This window comes from Astyanax mexicanus, chromosome 1 (genome assembly GCF_023375975.1).
Source record: "Astyanax mexicanus isolate ESR-SI-001 chromosome 1, AstMex3_surface, whole genome shotgun sequence".
Taxonomy (NCBI): Eukaryota; Metazoa; Chordata; class Actinopteri; order Characiformes; family Acestrorhamphidae; genus Astyanax; species Astyanax mexicanus.
In genome coordinates, this window is record NC_064408.1 from 72,793,099 (window position 1) to 72,810,843 (window position 17,745).

Below are 17,745 nucleotides of genomic sequence, written 5' to 3' on the forward strand. Positions count from 1 at the left end.
AAAATATGTAGAACATTTCTTACAGTTGATTCATTTTTGAATTAAATTTCATCTTGCATCACATTTAAGTCTTATATCTAAAAGGCTGTCGGCAGGTTTTGACTCGTATGGCATTACCCGTTTCCTCAAATTAGTTTCCTCCTTTCTAATGAACATTTTAATTAACTTTCATCATTGTGTATTATTTCATCTGCCGTCGGGTTCTAATGAACAGCTTTGCAACAAGTGGTGGCAATATTGCAATGAATACTTAAATAAGGCATCATATCAAAAACCCCAGGGAACCTAAATCTGTGATTTTATAATTAGGTGATGTTCTGAGGATGCAGTTTGTCTGCAGAAAGAAGAGCAAAGCTTGCATAAACTAATCATCATTTATCATCAACAGACAGACAATGCGACTGATTTCCTGTTATTTTTGATACCAAATAACCAAATAAATAACAAATAGATTTGATGCTAGTTTCTTGATACCATTCTTACAGTTGTGAAAACTAACCAGGTAATACTATAGCAATTCAGACATGAAACAAGGCTCAAGTGATGTAAAGCAGGGTCTGATCCTGCTAAAACTGAGTGCACAATTCAACCTCTACAGCACCAAGCAAGAAAAACTATTCAGACTTCTACTGTTATTAAATAAAAAACACAAATGATACAGTCAACACCACTTAGTGCACAGTAGTTACTCAGAAAAAAACACTTCACAAATGACCTTTGACCCTGCACCTAAACATCACAACCCAGACCTGATTAAGTTTAATGGTTTGTAATTTATTTATATGAGTATTTCCTAAATTTAAAAAAATCAGAAAGGGTAAAAATACAGGTAGTATTTAAATACAAAGACTGTAAGGGCATTTTCACACCGGAAAGTCCAGACCAGAGTCCGTACCAAGGTTCTTGTCTTTGTCACATTATGTACATTTGGTCTAATTAGTTTTGGTTTCACACTGCAGTTTAGTGAGAGGACTAAAGAACGTTACTACATCCTGTTGTCATCAGCACCATGGGCTGCATCTCTCTGTACTTCATATTAATTGGTGTGTAGAATGTTAGTTATGAGTTCGGAAAGTTTCTTTGCCAGGTGTTGTGCTGAATTCTAGCTCTCTGTCAACATCAGACTCCCCTTCCATGTACATGCACCCCTCACAGCAGAACGAGTGTAAAAGGTTATCCTCTCATATTTTTTTAATTCTGATTATAAATAAGGGTTAATTTACTGGTACAGTACATAAATGAATTACTAAGCATTAGTGTCCATATTGCACACCAAGGGGAGTCAGATTTCAAAACAATAGCAGTTCTTTTTTCCTCTGGTTTGTTTAAAGATTGACTCAACTTTCTGTAAGTGGTCTGAAAGTCTGACTAACTAAAAAAAAGTGCTTTCACACTGCAGATGAACCGGAAAATGGTTCTGTAGGTCCAGACCAAAACCACCTATTCTGATTTGACTAAACTCTGGTCCTTTGTATTTTGGGTTTATGGCCCATTTTACATATGCTATACTTTGGTTCAGACCCAAACTGAAACTATGAAAGTCGGCACCAAACAAGACAGTTGTCAAAGCACCCTAAATTAGCAGTGCAACTGATATACAAACAACACAAATCCAGTAATGTCTCATATCAAACATAACATTTCCTCCTAAACCTAAAATGAGGTCTGAAATGTAATAGGTGTCTCCTCTCTCCCCATTGAAACTGAAATATTAAACAGTTAATGTATGTGCTTCTGTAATATATAGAGAAAATTGTAAGTAAGAGGCCCCTTAAAAGAGTCAGATAGGTGAATAAAGTAATTTCCCATAATATATCAACTTTTTTTTACTTCGGTATTGATCAGAACATCACAAAAACAAGCCTAAGCTTGTCTAGCAGGTGTGACTCACTGTTAAAATTGTGAAACCACTAATGATTTATTTGTGTTTGTTAGATCATATCAGGCCAGTTCCTGTCTGATAGGAAGGTGGGCACCTATGTGGAGGTGGACATGTTTGGGCTTCCGGTGGACACAAAAAGGAAGGCATTTCGGACCAAAACATCCCCAGGCAATGCTGTCAATCCAGTGTGGGATGAGGAGCCCATAGTCTTTAAGAAGGTACATCAAAGCCTACTCATTTACCTGCAGTGATGTCAGTAACGCGTTACTTAGTAACGCGTTACTCTAATCTGACCCTTTTTTTCAGTAACGAGTAATCTAACGCGTTACTATTTCCAATCCAGTAATCCGATTAAAGTTACTTATTTAAGTCACTGTGCGTTTCTCTCTCTCTCTCTCTCTCTCCACCTCATCTCCTCCACACACACACACACACACACACAGCTCCCTTACCCATTCCCCCTCTGCTCTTCCCCAATCACACGCGTCTCGCTTTCTCCCCTGTCTCTCTCTCTCTCTCGCGCTCGGCATGTCTTTAGTTTCTGCCCGTTTTCGGCCGCGTCCCAATTCACTATCCAGGGAAGCGGTCTGCCACAAATTTTATATTGCAGAGGAGAGCATTTAAAGATTTTACACCACACGTGATTGGAAGTTCACTGTGGCGCAGAGCGCACATACCGTAAAGACAAGAAAAGTTCCGGTGCTTTAAATTAACACTGTCAGAATTAAATCCTTCTCAGTAGATGGGTCCGGTATGTGTCCGCATTGGACAACGTCTAGGTCCGGACCCGGACCGCAGTCTGCAAATATGTGATCCCTGGTCTAGACCATATACACGGTTCTGTTTTATAAAACCACTCCTTGCTGCCCTGCAGAGAACAACAAGTTCAATGTTCAGTTTTACAGTGTTAAATATGTCAGGTCAAGAAAGACCATATTTTATTTTTTATTAAAAAAATATTTATGTTAAGTTAATTTTTATTTTTATACAAAAAAAAAACATATATTTTTTAGGAAATAGTTCAACTTAATAGAGATACATTGTTGCTGTTAAAAATGCATTTTACAATAAAGGGAGTATTGGCAAAACTGGTTATAATGTTTATGTTAAGGCGGTGGGAGGTGGTGTCTGCAGCTGCTGAAAGTAACTAATAAAGTAACTTGTAAAGTAACTTAGTTACTTTTAAAATCAAGTAATCCATAAAGTAACTAAGTTACTTTTTAAAGGAGTAATCAGTAATCAGTAATCGGATTACTTTTTCAAAGTAACTATACCATCACTGTTTACCTGTTTAGAAAACACAGAAAATATGCATTTCTGATCAAGGCACTAAACTGTATCCACACCTGTCTGAATAATGGCTCCCTTGGTACTCTGAGCATTTTGTGTCGGTCTGTTTCTCACAGGTGGTTCTTCCAACTCTCGCGTCTTTGAGAATAGCCGTTTACGAGGACAACGGGAAGATCATTGGTCAGCGCATCATTCCAGTGAGCGCCATCCGTCCTGGCAAGTAGCTCTGTTTAATCTCTGTACTTCACTTTGCTTAGAGTACAATACATCATGTCGCACTACTACATCTATGCTGTACACAGACCGACTTTTTTCTACCTGCACTACATAACTTACACTCTTAATTTCAGGATATCACTGTTTCACAAGCGAAGACTGCTCAGCATTGTTATTAACAGTTAAAAGCAATGATAAACAGTGTGTCTCCTCTGTCGTCTTGCTTTCTGCTTCAGGTTACCATTACATAGGGCTGAGAAATGAGAAGAACCAGACACTAACGCTGCCTGCCATTTTTGTCTACATTGAAGTCAAAGACTATGTCCCTGACACTTTCGCAGGTATGAACCCAAAGTATGGCAGAAGTCCTTTAATTACTAGCGCTTTACTCACCCAAATAAACCATTTTCAGGGGAGAAACCTGTGTACTAGATTAACATCCAGCAAAATAGACAAGAAATAGAAGTTTATTGATAGTGTGCCTCATTATCCAGTGTGGTAAATTTGGCAATTGTTCTATAAATCATGGAATCAAATATTTTTATGCTTTCCACTGAAGGCAAATGAGTTATTTTTCTTACAAAAGAGTCATTTGTCAATAGTCAAGTGATGAAATGAGGTCTTGCATATATACGCACATTTTATTTTAATGTAACACAATATGCAGTGTTAACGCACAAAAAAAAACTGTCATACAAAATTCTAGTTAATTATAAAAAAAACATCATCAATCATTTTACTATCATTAATTGCTGAAACACCTACAAATAAGGTGAGTTGATCACACTTTCACACACACACACACACTGTCCTGTGATGCTCTTAGGATGTTCAGTTAAAGTGAAGGACACTGGAATACTGTAAGGAACTTTACACTTCTTTTAAAGGGTGTGTCACACAAAAATTACCACAGGCTCTTTCGGATTCAATACAAAAACAGTATTAAAATACAGAAGTTGTATTTAGACTTGTGATTGGATTCTCTTTGATGTCTTTGTCTTCATGTCGCACCGCATGAGCAGATGTGATTGAGGCGCTGTCCAATCCCATTCGCTACATCAGCCTGATGGAGCAGAGAGCCAGTCAGCTGGCAGCTCTTACTCAGGAGGAAGGAGAACAGGAGGAGAACAGTAAGGTCTGTATTGTGTAGTTCAGAACGTCTATGTGCGTGTGTGTGTGTGTGTGTGTGTAAATGTGTGGTATATTCAAGCTTATGCCACATCACATAAAATAACCCTAACTCCTCAGCAGTCTGCCCACCGAAGTGAGAGCTGATTGGCTCATCCTGTGGGATTCCACTTTGTCCTTCACTCTCAACCAATCAAGCTGATGCAGCTGAATCAGCTGAACACTTATCATGAGCTGGTGTTATGGCAACTGCTTTCGTGGAAGTTGCTGTGTTTTGAAGCGTGCCAGCTGTGTTTTGCGAAGGCACTGATAACTAATAGAGAGAGGAAAGTAAAGCCTTCAGTAAAAGAGTAGAACTGAGAGAAGGTCAGAGTGATCCAGGTTTAGGATTAGCCATGATCAGAATCGGATATCAACGTTACATCTACAGAGTCTACACTGCAGATGAGGTACTGTGATGGTTCAGATACTGTGATTTTATTTCTGTCCAGAAGGACGATGTATGTGTTTTTACAGACGTCTTCTGAGAAAATTACAGGCTGAATTACCTACTGTTTTTCGCTGAACTCTGTGGTCCTCCAGTAATTTTAGTCCCATTCGGATGCGCAGCTCTGTGTTTCGTCTCCTCGTGTTTAATATAATATCTGGTTTCACTGCCACGCACCGTAATTACACTCTGGGGAAGCGTTTCCATGGAGATCCATGTAAACACAACAGCGAGTGGAAATGGAGGAGCTACTGAACGCAATGTCATGTGACCAAGAAAGCCAAAAAACTCCAGTCCGGATGCACTGAGTATAAGTGCGCAATATTTTTCACAGACGCCCCCCGAGAATCTAATTCCGTCCGGATAGGGCTTTAGACTTTCTTTTCAATGAAAAATCTTTTTTCAAAATGCTGTGTAGTCCAATATAGTCTTAATCCCTGTCTGCAAAACTGCCCCCAAAAGTATAAACCTTATCGTACCAAATGTTTTAGTTATTTTAGAGATTCACATTGTATTGTCTGTTTTTTTTTTTACCTGTCCAGTATGTAGACAATTACATTTCAATTCATTGCTTTAATAACTGCATAACCTACAGCATATATTAGTAAAGTATTATTTGTATGGTGACTATTAAATAATAAAAAGCATGTTGCAATAATAACAAATATCATTGTTATTGAATTTTTTTATTGTTACAACTGCTACTACTACTACTGCTGTTGTGTTTCAGCTGTTTAGTCTCTTATATCATATTATATATTAATTGAGGTCTGATCAGTGCTTTTGATGCTAATGTCTGTGTGGTTACACTTGCAGATAGATGTGGTTAGAGGAGAGGTGGTGACAGAGCCGAAACCTGACGTGCAGCGAGCTCCAGAAGAGAATGGAACCAATCATGCTCCAGTCATCACTCCAAAACCACCCTCAGTGGGTAGCCACCACTCACACCCCTCAGGTACACCACCCTGTATCCCATAAAGGAATTTGTAAATATGCAGAAAACTTACTAAATATAAATATACAGTAAATCTCAGTTGCAGAGATAGACATTTGTCTTTTCTGAGATTTAACTTTACATAGATTTTCCAAAATATCTTTGCATGTATGTCCAGCTTTGGACATGCTTTCCTTCGAGTGCACTGTGACGCTACTCAGAAGTGCTGCATCAGCAGCAGCTTAAAAAGAGGCGGTATCTGACTTCACATGTATCGGAGGAGGCATGTGTTAGTCTTCACCTCCTGGTGTTGGGGCATCACTAGTGATAGGGGTTCTAATGTGTGGGTTAGGTATTTGGCCATGTAAATTGGGAAAAAATGGGATAAAAATTTGAAATAAAATTATAAAATAAATGTATTTTCAGCTTTATTATCCCTGTTAAGAAAATTAAAATGTTGGGTCTATTTATCAGTACAGGTGTAAATTAGAAAAGGTAAACTGACATGTCCAATAATGTGGACATTTGAAGTCTGTTAAGGTATGATTTGATTAGCATGCTACGCTTAAAATAAACCTTAGATATCTACATCAAATAGTATGTTGTATTTGGAATATAGTGATCTTAAAATGCCATTCCTTGCTGAATTGATAGATTGTTTTGTTTCTGACCAACTGTAGGATCATCTTTTTTTTTAGTCTATCTTTTAACTGCTGAAACTGTCTTGTTGATTGATGAGAATGTTCACCTTGTGTCCTCTGAGCTATCAATATCCTTTTTTGTTAGAACCTCCGTTCAGCTTTTAATATGGTCTGTTACACTGTCCCACTCGGGTAAAGAGGACCAAATCTCATCTATTATGTTATCTTATCAAACAGAGCAAGTATGTTGTGAACTTTAATTGATTTGCTGATGATTCTCAAATTTACATTAGTGCTGAGGATAATGTTATATTTGTTTGAGCTAAACTGTATCTAAAAAACTGATTTTGATTTGCTTGCTAAAATTAGAAAACATGATTTTAATGGTTGTGTCTTTATATCAATCTTTACGTAGGTGACACTCAGATTGTGCCTTCTTATTAAGTACAGAATACAGATTAATACAAAATATAGATATTGAGTCATTTTCTGATGCTGAGAAAAATGGTATAGGCTTTTATTTCATGCAGTTTAAACTACTGCAGTTGTTTGCTCCTCTTCAGCCTCAGTATTTGTATAAATGTCCTGCCAGAGTTCTCACCTTCACTTCACCTCGTCTTGTATTACTCCTGTTCTCCCCGTTCATGCTCGTATTGATTTTAAAGGTCTTGTTTTGACGTGCAGCACAGCTCATGGTACAGCTTGGGTGTATTTGTGTGACCTGGTAAAGCCTCATACTCCCTCTCGTTCTTAACGCTCTGTTCTCTCACTCTACAGCAGCATCCCTGCACTCTAAAACCCATGGGAGAGAGAACTTTATCTTGTAAAGCACTAGAAATTATGGAATTTCCTGCTTGACAGTGCAAATTATGCTTCTCTTGAATAAGTTACTGAAAACTTCCTATTAGAAGTTACTAAAACGTCCTTGTGTGGCCTTCATTTTAGGATCGGTGAAGCCACAAGTTCCCAGGCATGAAGATGTGAATCAGGGTGTTTTGACAGGTACCGTTGTATAGTTTCATAGTAATCAAATCACATCACTTACAGCAATGGTTCATTTGTCATTGTCGATGTCTATATATACAGTATCTACATAATGACATATTAAGTGTCTAAAGTCTAGTTTTGAAGTGATGAAGCTACTATAGCTAAAATGGAAGGTTATTTACTTATTTACACATTTAAAACAATTATTGTTTGGCTATGTAATGATCTAAAGTTAATAATGGGATATTTTTTACAGCTTTTCTTATCTTGTGTACTGTGTACTTTTTATTTTTTTTATTTAATGGATTAACAAATTAATGTGTAAAGGAACTCAACATTGTTGGTTGTTGCTGACCGAATAAAAATCAACGAACAAGAGAAACATTAAATTTTACTATAGGCAAAGCCAAGAGATGTTTCCCTGAAATGATACTTTTTAATAAAGACAGCAAAATATTATGTCACCAATGCATTTTATTTCATTTTTTTTCAGTGTACTTGTATCTAAACTATGGTTTACCATTGATGCTTCTTAATACTTAATACAAATTTATGAAAGGAATAAAAATTATTATAACTTCAACCTCTATTTAAAATCCACTTAAAAATGTGCATGGTATTTGTACATATTTTTGTGAATTATTGACAATAATATAAATCAACATGTTTTAATTGTGTGATTTCTGCAGTGTTCACTGTATGACGTTATCTAAAACATATAAACCCTCCTTCTATAGAACATTAGATGTGTCCAGTTTACGGTTGGGTGGTATTCACTTTTTTCATACCATAATTACAAAATAGAAAGTTTAGTTTGTTTATAGACTAGGTGAACACTGCACACAATGAAACTCCACTTATTAAACCATTAGACAAGAATGATCAACATAGTGTTGGGAGATTACTTACTTAGCTAGCCTCCAGTACAGATACAGAGGACCAGGTAGCCCAGTACAGCTGTTTATTACTAGTTAATTAAAGTAGTAGACTAATCTCAGTACTGGTTATAAAAAATAGTATCTAGTGTAGTTAGTTGATGTGTTAGTTAGATAACTAGATGACTGCTAACCGCCAACGCGCTAACCGCTAATCTAACAGGCTAACCGCTAACAGGCAATTCTAACAAGCTAACTGCTAATATAACAGGCTAACCGCTAACCTAACAGGCTTACCTCTAACCTAACAGGCTAACCGCAAACAGGCTAACCTAACATGCCCTACTGCTAGTCTAACAGGCTAACCGTTAACCCTAACAGGCTAACCGCTAACAAGCGAACCTAAGCTAGCAGGCTAACAGCGAACTTTGCCATTATCAGACAGTTGTGAAACTTGCAACTGGGTGGGCTTGTGTTTTTTTCCCAGCCGTTTTCAGACTTAAATTCAGTAAACCATTCAGAGCCCCCATTCTGTATCAGTCATAAATGGTTATGAATAAATGAGCTGGTTTGGCCTGTGTTATCCACAGAGCACATATTTGCTTGTTTCATGAAAAACTGTCTTAGTTTGAAGGTTCAAGGTAACTTTACATTAAAGGTTTTCATACCGCAGTATACAATATTACCCCCATACCGCCCAACCCTAGTCAAGTTGTCAGTCCAGTTACCAGTTTACTTTCATACATAAAGTTGACCACTTTCAGACATATAAAGAACATTACACCTGTACAATGTGTCTTTCTGATTCTACACTTTTGCTGACTAGTAATCAAAAAGATGGAAACTGAATAACGGTATAGTTTACATCTGTAGCTTGCCATTTCTGTGCATTTTCTTACCAAAAAACTATACCTTCAAAATATTAACACAACACTGAAAGCTAACATGATGTAATTGTTCTGTTATAGAGTTGGAGGCTCAGACGGTGGAGGAGCTGAAACAGCAGAAGGCGTTTGTGAGGGAGCAGAGGAAGCACTATAAGGAGCTGAAGGAACTGGTAAAGAAGCACCATAAGAAAACCACAGAAATGATTAAAGAGCACACGGCCCGGCATAGTGAGCTACATAGTGAACAGCTCCGCCGCCGCTCTGCCCTCCACAAGAGCGCCAAACGCGATGGTAAGAAAAGGTAGGTTCCCTAACTAACACTTTCCTCTATAACTCCTAGCCACCATCTCTCTTACACTCTTAGTTATTGTTTGATGGGTGGCTATATTTTCTTAATCTCTATTATTGATTTTTCTGTTGATTCAATTAAATCACACATAATAAATTACATTTACTTTTAATTTTCAGTCTTGTTTCAGCAGATTTTACCATGCACTGGCTCTTTTTAGTTTGTCAATGATAAAACATCATTTTTTTTTTTCAACATTTTAAAGCTCTTCATTTTTAACCCAGTTTCCACAGTTGGGATACTCTGTAAAATGTAAATAAATGCAAATCCCTTTTTACAATTATATTACCATATACCCATAGATTATTTACAACATAGAACACATATCATAGAGTAAAAGTGAACATTTTACAATTTTATGAAAATCATTCACTGTTTTATAACCAAACCTTACTTAAAATGGATTGCAAATGGAGTCAGAACTAACAGAAAAATGTTTTTAGCTCAAAGAATATGACTTATGACTTTTTGGGATGGCACAGTGAACTGTGTTTACAGACAGTGCTTTTTGGAAGTGTTCCTGAGGCCATGCAGTGATTTCCTGTACAGAATCATGCCTGTTTTTAATGCAGTGCCACCTGAGGGCCTGAAGATCCCCAGCATCCAATATAACCAAAAGATCTAAATAACTGCCAATAGTATACTTCTATAAAATGCTCTTTTCTATTACTTAATCATGTGGGTTAGGTGTAAATTATAGCTGTTTTTTTACACCACTTACTTTTCCAGCCATTCCCAACAATTTTGTGTAGCTGCCATCAAGTTCTAAATGAGTTTTTCATGAAATGGTAAAATGTTTCAAGATTTTATATGAATTGCAGTTCATTGCATTCTGTTTTTATTTGCATTTTACACAGCATCACAACTTTTTGTGAAACTGGAGTTGTATTTTATTCAAATTTTGGGTTTGAGTGAGGACTAAATACCGCAAATGTACCATTGGTGCTTGTTTGTGTGTGTGTTTGTGTGTTAGATCATCTTCAGAGAATGCTCTGTGCACTGTGGAACAGGAGTTGGCTGCTCTGGAGCAGGAAAGTGCTCAGAAACTGTTGGAGCTGAAGGAACAGCAGCAGCAGCAACTTCTCACCCTCAGGCAGGACCAGTACTACAGTGAGCAGTACCTCAAAGGCAAACATATTAAACAGGTACACCCTGCCTCCAGAGAACATAGAATGCTAGTGTTATCTTTTACACCGACTATAATCACTCAATCAAGACATGCCTGGTGTCCAAAATGTCCTTCTCTTCAGGTTTAGCACTACTACACAAATTTATCTAATTTAACTAATTAGAAAAACAATGGAAGCAATCAGATGGCCTGTATACAAATACTCATTTTTTCTTTGAAACCCCAAGGCATGCACTCTTCATTCCTATGACTTTGAACTGAATTTCTATTTTTTCATGTAATATGATCTAATAAAAAGTTAAAAGAAAATGTCTAGCGCAACTATGTGAGAAACTGCATAAGCAAATTTAATAAAAAGATGATTTGAAATTTTAGCTACAAGCTTCCACTGATGGTAAACTGGTGTTTAATTTAACATATATTAGACATGCCAAGTTGTTGCACAAATAAATCTAATCATTCTTCAAATATATTAATCTTTTAACAGACCAGCATTTTGGTCTGTTTTTTGCCTGATATTACACACCTATATCTTGAGGAGTTCTATTCAAACATTACATAAAAAGCTTTTAGTTTGATAAGAAACTTTATTGAAAATCTTAATTGTAATTGAAAATATTTTAAAATCTGCAATTAAAAACCTAAACTTTCAATATTTTCATCAATACATATAGTTTTTACGTCTATTTTCAAACATGCTAAATTTGAGCTGATTCCTGTTACTGATTTGAAATTATGAAATGGAGTAAAGAATGAACAAACAGCTTCTCCAAGTTTCCTGTAATCTTTCCAAATTCCTTAAAGTTTTCAGAATGTAAATAATCTATTTTACTGCAAAGACAAGGGGTTTTATATCCCCTGCACTTATAGCCCATATATGGCTCAAACCCTGTTAAGGGGTTAAGTTAAAAAGAATTGTGTTAAATAAGCATCATTTTATCCAAAAATATGTACAGTTTACACAGTGTGTGGGTGTTGCTCTCTGCCAAACCAGTGCGACTCAGCACTCTGCCGTGATCTCTCACCGTGATGTAAATGTTGATTGCACGTTACCACAGACAGCATAATCCATGATGGAAAATTTGTTAAGATTTACCCAGGCAGAAAGCCTAATTAAGTTGCTTATGAAGAGCTGACAGGTTTCCAGCCCACTGAGTTTCCTTAAGGCCATGCGTGCACTGGGGAAATCTGAAGATCCATTATCATGTATTCTCCTGTATCACACTGCTGCAGTACACTACAGCAGAATAGTCTTAGTGTTTTGTAAACAATAGATAGAAATAATAATAAAGAATTAAATATTAAAATGGAAAACATAAAAAATATACGAATATGGATAAATAGATGAAAACTCCACATAGACAGTAGAACTTTAATGTTATGTTGTTATATTAAATAATGTTGTACTGTTGTGTGTGTGTATGTCTCATGTCTCTTTAATGTCCACCGCTCCAGCTAGTTGAGAAGCTGACCAGCATTGCTGAGGAGTGTCAGAGTAACCAGATGAAGAAGTTGAAAGAGCAGTGTGAGAAGTGAGTGTTGAGTTATAAAGTGTTTATGATCATTTCAGTTTAAGTATAATTATATGTAATTATATATAGTTTTTTTTAACTTTGTTCAGTAACTTTATATATATGTTTTTTTTTTGCAGGGAAAAGAAAGAGCTGAAAAAGAAAATGGATAAGAAGAGACAGGAGAGGATTAATGAAGCAAAGTCAATAGAGAAAAATCTGACAGAAGAGTAAGTCATTCTGACATTTTGCACCCTACATTTACTGTTCTTCGAATACATGAAATACAATCTGGTTAATTAGACAATGATGTAGTTGTTTTGATTTTTGACCCGGCATCGAAGCATAATGGATTTGGAATCAAAGTATTAGGCCCACAGGCCCAGACCTTTTGTCTTGGGGGGACGCAGTGTAAGATTTTTAGTAATTCAAGAGCCAAAAACACAGATAAATGCTAGCTAATAATTGGATATATTTTAAATTACTTAAGTTTTTAATTTAAATTAAGGTTTGTATGGACATCTCATCTCATTACACATTTATACATATTACTTTTATACTGAGTTCCTGAATTAAAGACCTAGCTAGTTTGTTTCAATCTTGTCTATTAGATGTGTGCATGTGGATTTTTTCACTTCATTAATTCATCTATCATATTTTGTATGTGCCTTAAATCTTAAACCCAAGCCTTCAACCAACACAATGTGTTTTTTACAGAGAGAAGTTACAGATCAACAGATCACATGTGAATGAAGTTGTACAGTATATTAAAAGGGTAAGTTACATATGACAGTCAACATGTGCCTAATTAAAAAGCTGTTTGTAAGGTGGTGGTAGTGTGACTGTGTAACTTTGTTGTAGTCCTGACTACTAAAAATCTATTCTGCAAAGAAAAGTGGAACAGAATTCTTGTAAAAAACTGTTCTTCAGGTACAGGACATGTTTGTTGCAGTTGATCTCTTCCAGTGAAAATCAAATATGAACCATTTTCATTATTTAGACTTATATTTCTTGACTCAAGACGACGTTAAAAATAAAGTAACATGATTAATAAGACACGTTTACCACATTAATTTTTATATACTGTATATAACTAACTTTTACAACTTTCATAACTAAATTTCACAACTGTTTTCTATCCACGGCAAATTTTGCAATTGGTTAGTTCACTCTTTGATTAACTTCCAAATGTGAAGAATGGCTGGTATATGACTTTTCATTAGAAGGTCTCAATTGTTGTTTCCAGGACTGAAAAAAAAACTTGACATTATTTAAATAAATGCGCAATTCTCTATTTTTCACAACAAATTCAAAAAAGTTTTTTTTATTTGTTAACAAGCAGCACAATATAAAATGATTTACAAGCTATTGTTTCCTTTACATTTTTTTCTAGAATAGTAAGCAGCCTCCTTCAACCTTCAGGCATTTATGTTAAAAATGTTAAAATTTATGTTAAAAAACACGATGCAAAAATAAAGTCCTTGTATTTTAGTAAAAAAAACTAAAAAAGTAAAATATGAAAAATCACTGCTAAATAAAAGAGTTCTCTACAGGTTTTTGATAGAAGCAAATGTCTAACTACTGAGATTCCCTTTGTCAACTCATCTTCTATATGTAAATATGTATAATCTCCATTACACCATTTTGAAAATCGTATTAAAACAGTAATTGAATTACTGTTATTCCTAAAGGTGTCACTACCAGTTGTTAGGTTGAAGGGAAGAAATTGTTTTGTGATATAGTGATTTTAAGTGTTTGTGCTGTTTGTATTGTTTTACTGTTTTTTTTATTTAAAGTGCTTGAATATGCAGCTTATTCCTGCTACATTCAAAACAGACAAAACAAATGATATTACCTGTTTCTCTTGTCTCTTTTTGAAGCTGGAAGATGCTCAAAGCAAAAGGCAGGAGAAATTACTGGAGGCACACAAACTCATACGCCAGCAAATCCTGGATGAGAAACCAAAGGTATGAGAGAATCCAGTTCTTCTCCTTCAGACAGTTTTATCACTTAACATGGCATGAACTCTCTCTCAGCATGTCTTCCAAAACACACACCATGTGTGTGTCACCTCATTCTCACTGTTATTTTAGGGGGACAGTTCATGGGAGAAGGTAAGCAGTTTTGCATCCTAACGCTAAATATATCTAAGCTCAGCTACTGAAAGCAGTCTTATTGTGCTGTGCAATGCTTACTAAGCTCAGCTACTTAATAAGTGGATGTGTTCTTTGTGCTGCAAGTAATAATAATGGCACTCCAACAGCCTAAAGCCTATAAAGAGCATAATGTTAACCCTGCATAATGTAAACCCTGCATTGTTAGAATGCTATGTTAGAAATGCTTGGAAAAGGCAGCTTACAAACCCTGAGTAATAACATGTAATATGATTTAAGTCCAAACCATATAAAACCAATAAAGATACCTAATACCTGAAAAGATGGATAATAATAATTCTCACTAATGCAGTATATTAAAACATTTGTTCGTGTTCTTACTGACTAAAGCCATGTTATTACCAGATGCGTGCATGTTCTTTGTATTAATATATTTATTATAAAACACTTTATAACACTGTCATTAGTAGAGCTTGTACACTGTACTGCTCACCATATAATCTGTTGTTTTCTATATATTTGTGTACTAAACTTAACTTTATTGGCTATTCTACAGCCTGCACTGAAAAGAACTTTGAATTTACATGACATGAAATGTTTCAATGGTAATATTTTGTTAGCTGCTACCTAACTGACACATTTAAATCATGTAAAATCAAATCACTGTTTTTGTGTTCAGTGTCTAATTAAAGATTGTGTTGCTTTCACACAAAAACTATGTATCTCTAAAGCAGTGACTTCACAGAAGAATGACAAAACCTTATTGTAAACAGAATTTATTCGATTGCAAGTACTTTTACAGCATTTTATTAGCCCATTCTTTATCAAAGTTTAAGACTTTGTGTAAAAAACAATTGCTAGATTGAGATTATGTCACAAAGTTATTTGGAGATACTTAGTTTTTGTGTAAATGTGATAATAAATACAAAGATGAACTCATCTGACAAAGTAACTTCTTGGGCTGATGACAGAATGTCTTGTCCAGTGCTTTTGAATGGTGTGTGGAAAGTTATGTCAGTCTGTTTCGCTCTGCTAAGGCACTTGTGAATAGCTAATCACGTTTAACGTATGTATGTGCATATTGTTTAATGTACTGTATGTCCAGTACCTTAATTAGTTCTCAGTCAAGTTTCTTTTTCTTTTGTTTGGCTTGAGTTGTCATACTGGTTTAATGAAGGAGAATTATTCAAAAGTTAATCAAATTTACTTGGATTAAATACTTTTTCGCATTATAAGGTACATTGGATTATAAAGCGCATTAAGCGACACTAGTAAGGAACGGGTGTCGCCATATTTTTCTTCTACTTCAGTTATAAAGCTAAGCTAAGCTAAATAAATTAAACTGTTTTCTTAAAAACATTTTCTGTTAAAGTCAAATGAGTGCTGGATCTTAATCTACACATATTTTCATCTCCTGAAAACTGTTTTGGGGGAGTAAAGCACTTCAGTTTATTTAAAGTAAGCTTAGATTCATTAGCTAGCGGTTCGTCTCACGTAGCTTGTTATAACATGGTAAATTTGGAGGCTACAGTTCGATAATACTTTCCTCTGAACAGCAAAAGAGCTAACTATCGCTTAGCACAGTTAGCAGCTAATGCTAAAACTGCTAAAACAGCAGACTACAGTCCGGTAATACTGACCTCTAAATGAAAGAGCTAGCACCGTGGTTAGAGGCTAATGCTAATGATGCTGGAGATCTAAACTGAAGCTCCTGTATAACGCTGCACTTCAGTGGAGTGGCTTAATGTGTTCCTTATGGTGCGAAAAATATGGTCCTACTTTAATACAAATTGTGCTATATTTTGGCATTGATTGTGTTGTCTAACAAAATTTTAATGTACTCATTTGGAGCCAATTCAAAGAATGTACTTTGAATGTATCTTTCTTAGAGATGGCATATCCTTATTAGGCAAATACTGGCAGAAAAGCTGGATTAGAAATTTAATCCTGTAACAAATCTAGCCTAAAATAGAGCAAACGCGCACTGTATGAGGTCAGGTAGATAGCTGAGTTTCTTCCTGTGGGGTACTGAAGTGGTTGAGCAGTTTGAGCAGGATAGCCTACTTTTATCTTAAAGGGAACCCTGACATTTAAGATGTACTTTCCTTAAATAATGTGCATGTGCAGTACTGTTACAATGTTTTGCTTGTTATTATATAAACTCATATTAATGAAAAATTGTACAATTTACTAAATTTATATAGTGACTCCTTAACCCTAGGATGTTGCACATTTGCAAAATACGGAAAAATATCAATAAAAAGTCATAGCCACCACTATAGCTGTAATGGAATAGCTTCATGCTTTAATGTGGAGATTTGTATATATCTAGACATGTACACTTATACTAACAATTAGGTCTGTCAAAAATATTACATTATCAGCTTATTAAACAATATTAATATGGACAAAACATCATTTCTGCTGACCGTAATATTACCCATTGTGCTTCTGCATGAGCCTATTAATGTCAATTAGTTGGTATGATGACTTTGTTTAAAAGTGGTGGTTTTATTTATTTATTTGTGATTTATTTTTTTTATGCATATACATCTTTTATATTACAATTTCATTGTTTGAATATTCTTAAGAATTCAGATTTCTTTGCTTTTTTAAACTGAGAAACTGCATAATATGCTACTGATTTATTATATCAGTGGGATAAAATATTCTGCAAAAAGGACAATAATATTGCTTATCGCTATAAATTGTGGCACAATATATGATCAAATACAGTATCAATCAGGGTATGATCAACAAATATCAGTATTGGGTTTAGATTAAAAATGGCATCAAGCCAATTCTAGAAAAAAATGCATGATTTTATTTTGTAGTAATAGCAAATATTAATAGTGTTACCAATCAGACGATAAACTGCTGTGACTGAACACAAGAGGGCACTGCAGCACAGATGCACTCTCTCTGCTGTGCTGCTGGACAAGACTGTCTTGGCAGGATCATTGTGAGCTAGAGCTTCAGCTGCTGATATCTATATTGAGCATCATTTGGCTGAAGGCTTTCATTTTGATCTACTTTTTGCTGCCTTTAATGACTAGTCTGAGTCTCTTCCAGCAACTTCATTCCGTGTTATTTTCAGTGGACGATTCCTGCTTCCCAGTGGTGGATTCATGTCTTTATAATGATGCAGTGTTCTCTGGAATACAGTATTAATATTGTTCCTAGCTGTGGAACTGTTTATTGTGCAGGCCAGTGGTCCAGCTGCACACTTGATCCATTCAACCTTGCTCACTACAGGAACAATGCCAGGGTCATGGATAATTTCACGATGACCTGCAGACCTCATTCTCTTACACA

The 17,745-nt window shown here is 35.6% G+C and overlaps 1 protein-coding gene across 5 annotated transcripts in view; it reads left to right on the forward strand.

Annotated features, from left to right (window-relative positions):
- LOC103021983 (1-phosphatidylinositol 4,5-bisphosphate phosphodiesterase beta-1) overlaps nt 1–17,745 on the forward strand; it is a 174,060-nt gene that overhangs the window by 132,298 nt on the left and 24,017 nt on the right. For 2 of the 5 annotated variants that reach the window (XM_022686776.2, XM_022686761.2), the window contains exons 21-32: nt 1,936–2,100; nt 3,289–3,388; nt 3,625–3,729; nt 4,411–4,523; nt 5,820–5,958; nt 7,524–7,580; nt 9,409–9,628; nt 10,650–10,821; nt 12,261–12,337; nt 12,457–12,546; nt 13,034–13,091; nt 14,197–14,283. In XM_022686776.2, the coding sequence (XP_022542497.2) occupies nt 1,936–2,100; nt 3,289–3,388; nt 3,625–3,729; nt 4,411–4,523; nt 5,820–5,958; nt 7,524–7,580; nt 9,409–9,628; nt 10,650–10,821; nt 12,261–12,337; nt 12,457–12,546; nt 13,034–13,091; nt 14,197–14,283 (1,383 nt within the window). Of the gene's footprint in view, nt 1–1,935; nt 2,101–3,288; nt 3,389–3,624; nt 3,730–4,410; nt 4,524–5,819; nt 5,959–7,523; nt 7,581–9,408; nt 9,629–10,649; nt 10,822–12,260; nt 12,338–12,456; nt 12,547–13,033; nt 13,092–14,196; nt 14,284–14,409; nt 14,431–17,745 lie in introns of those variants that run through there. The other 3 variants (XM_022686757.2, XM_022686767.2, XR_007440429.1) reach the window with 3 other exon arrangements.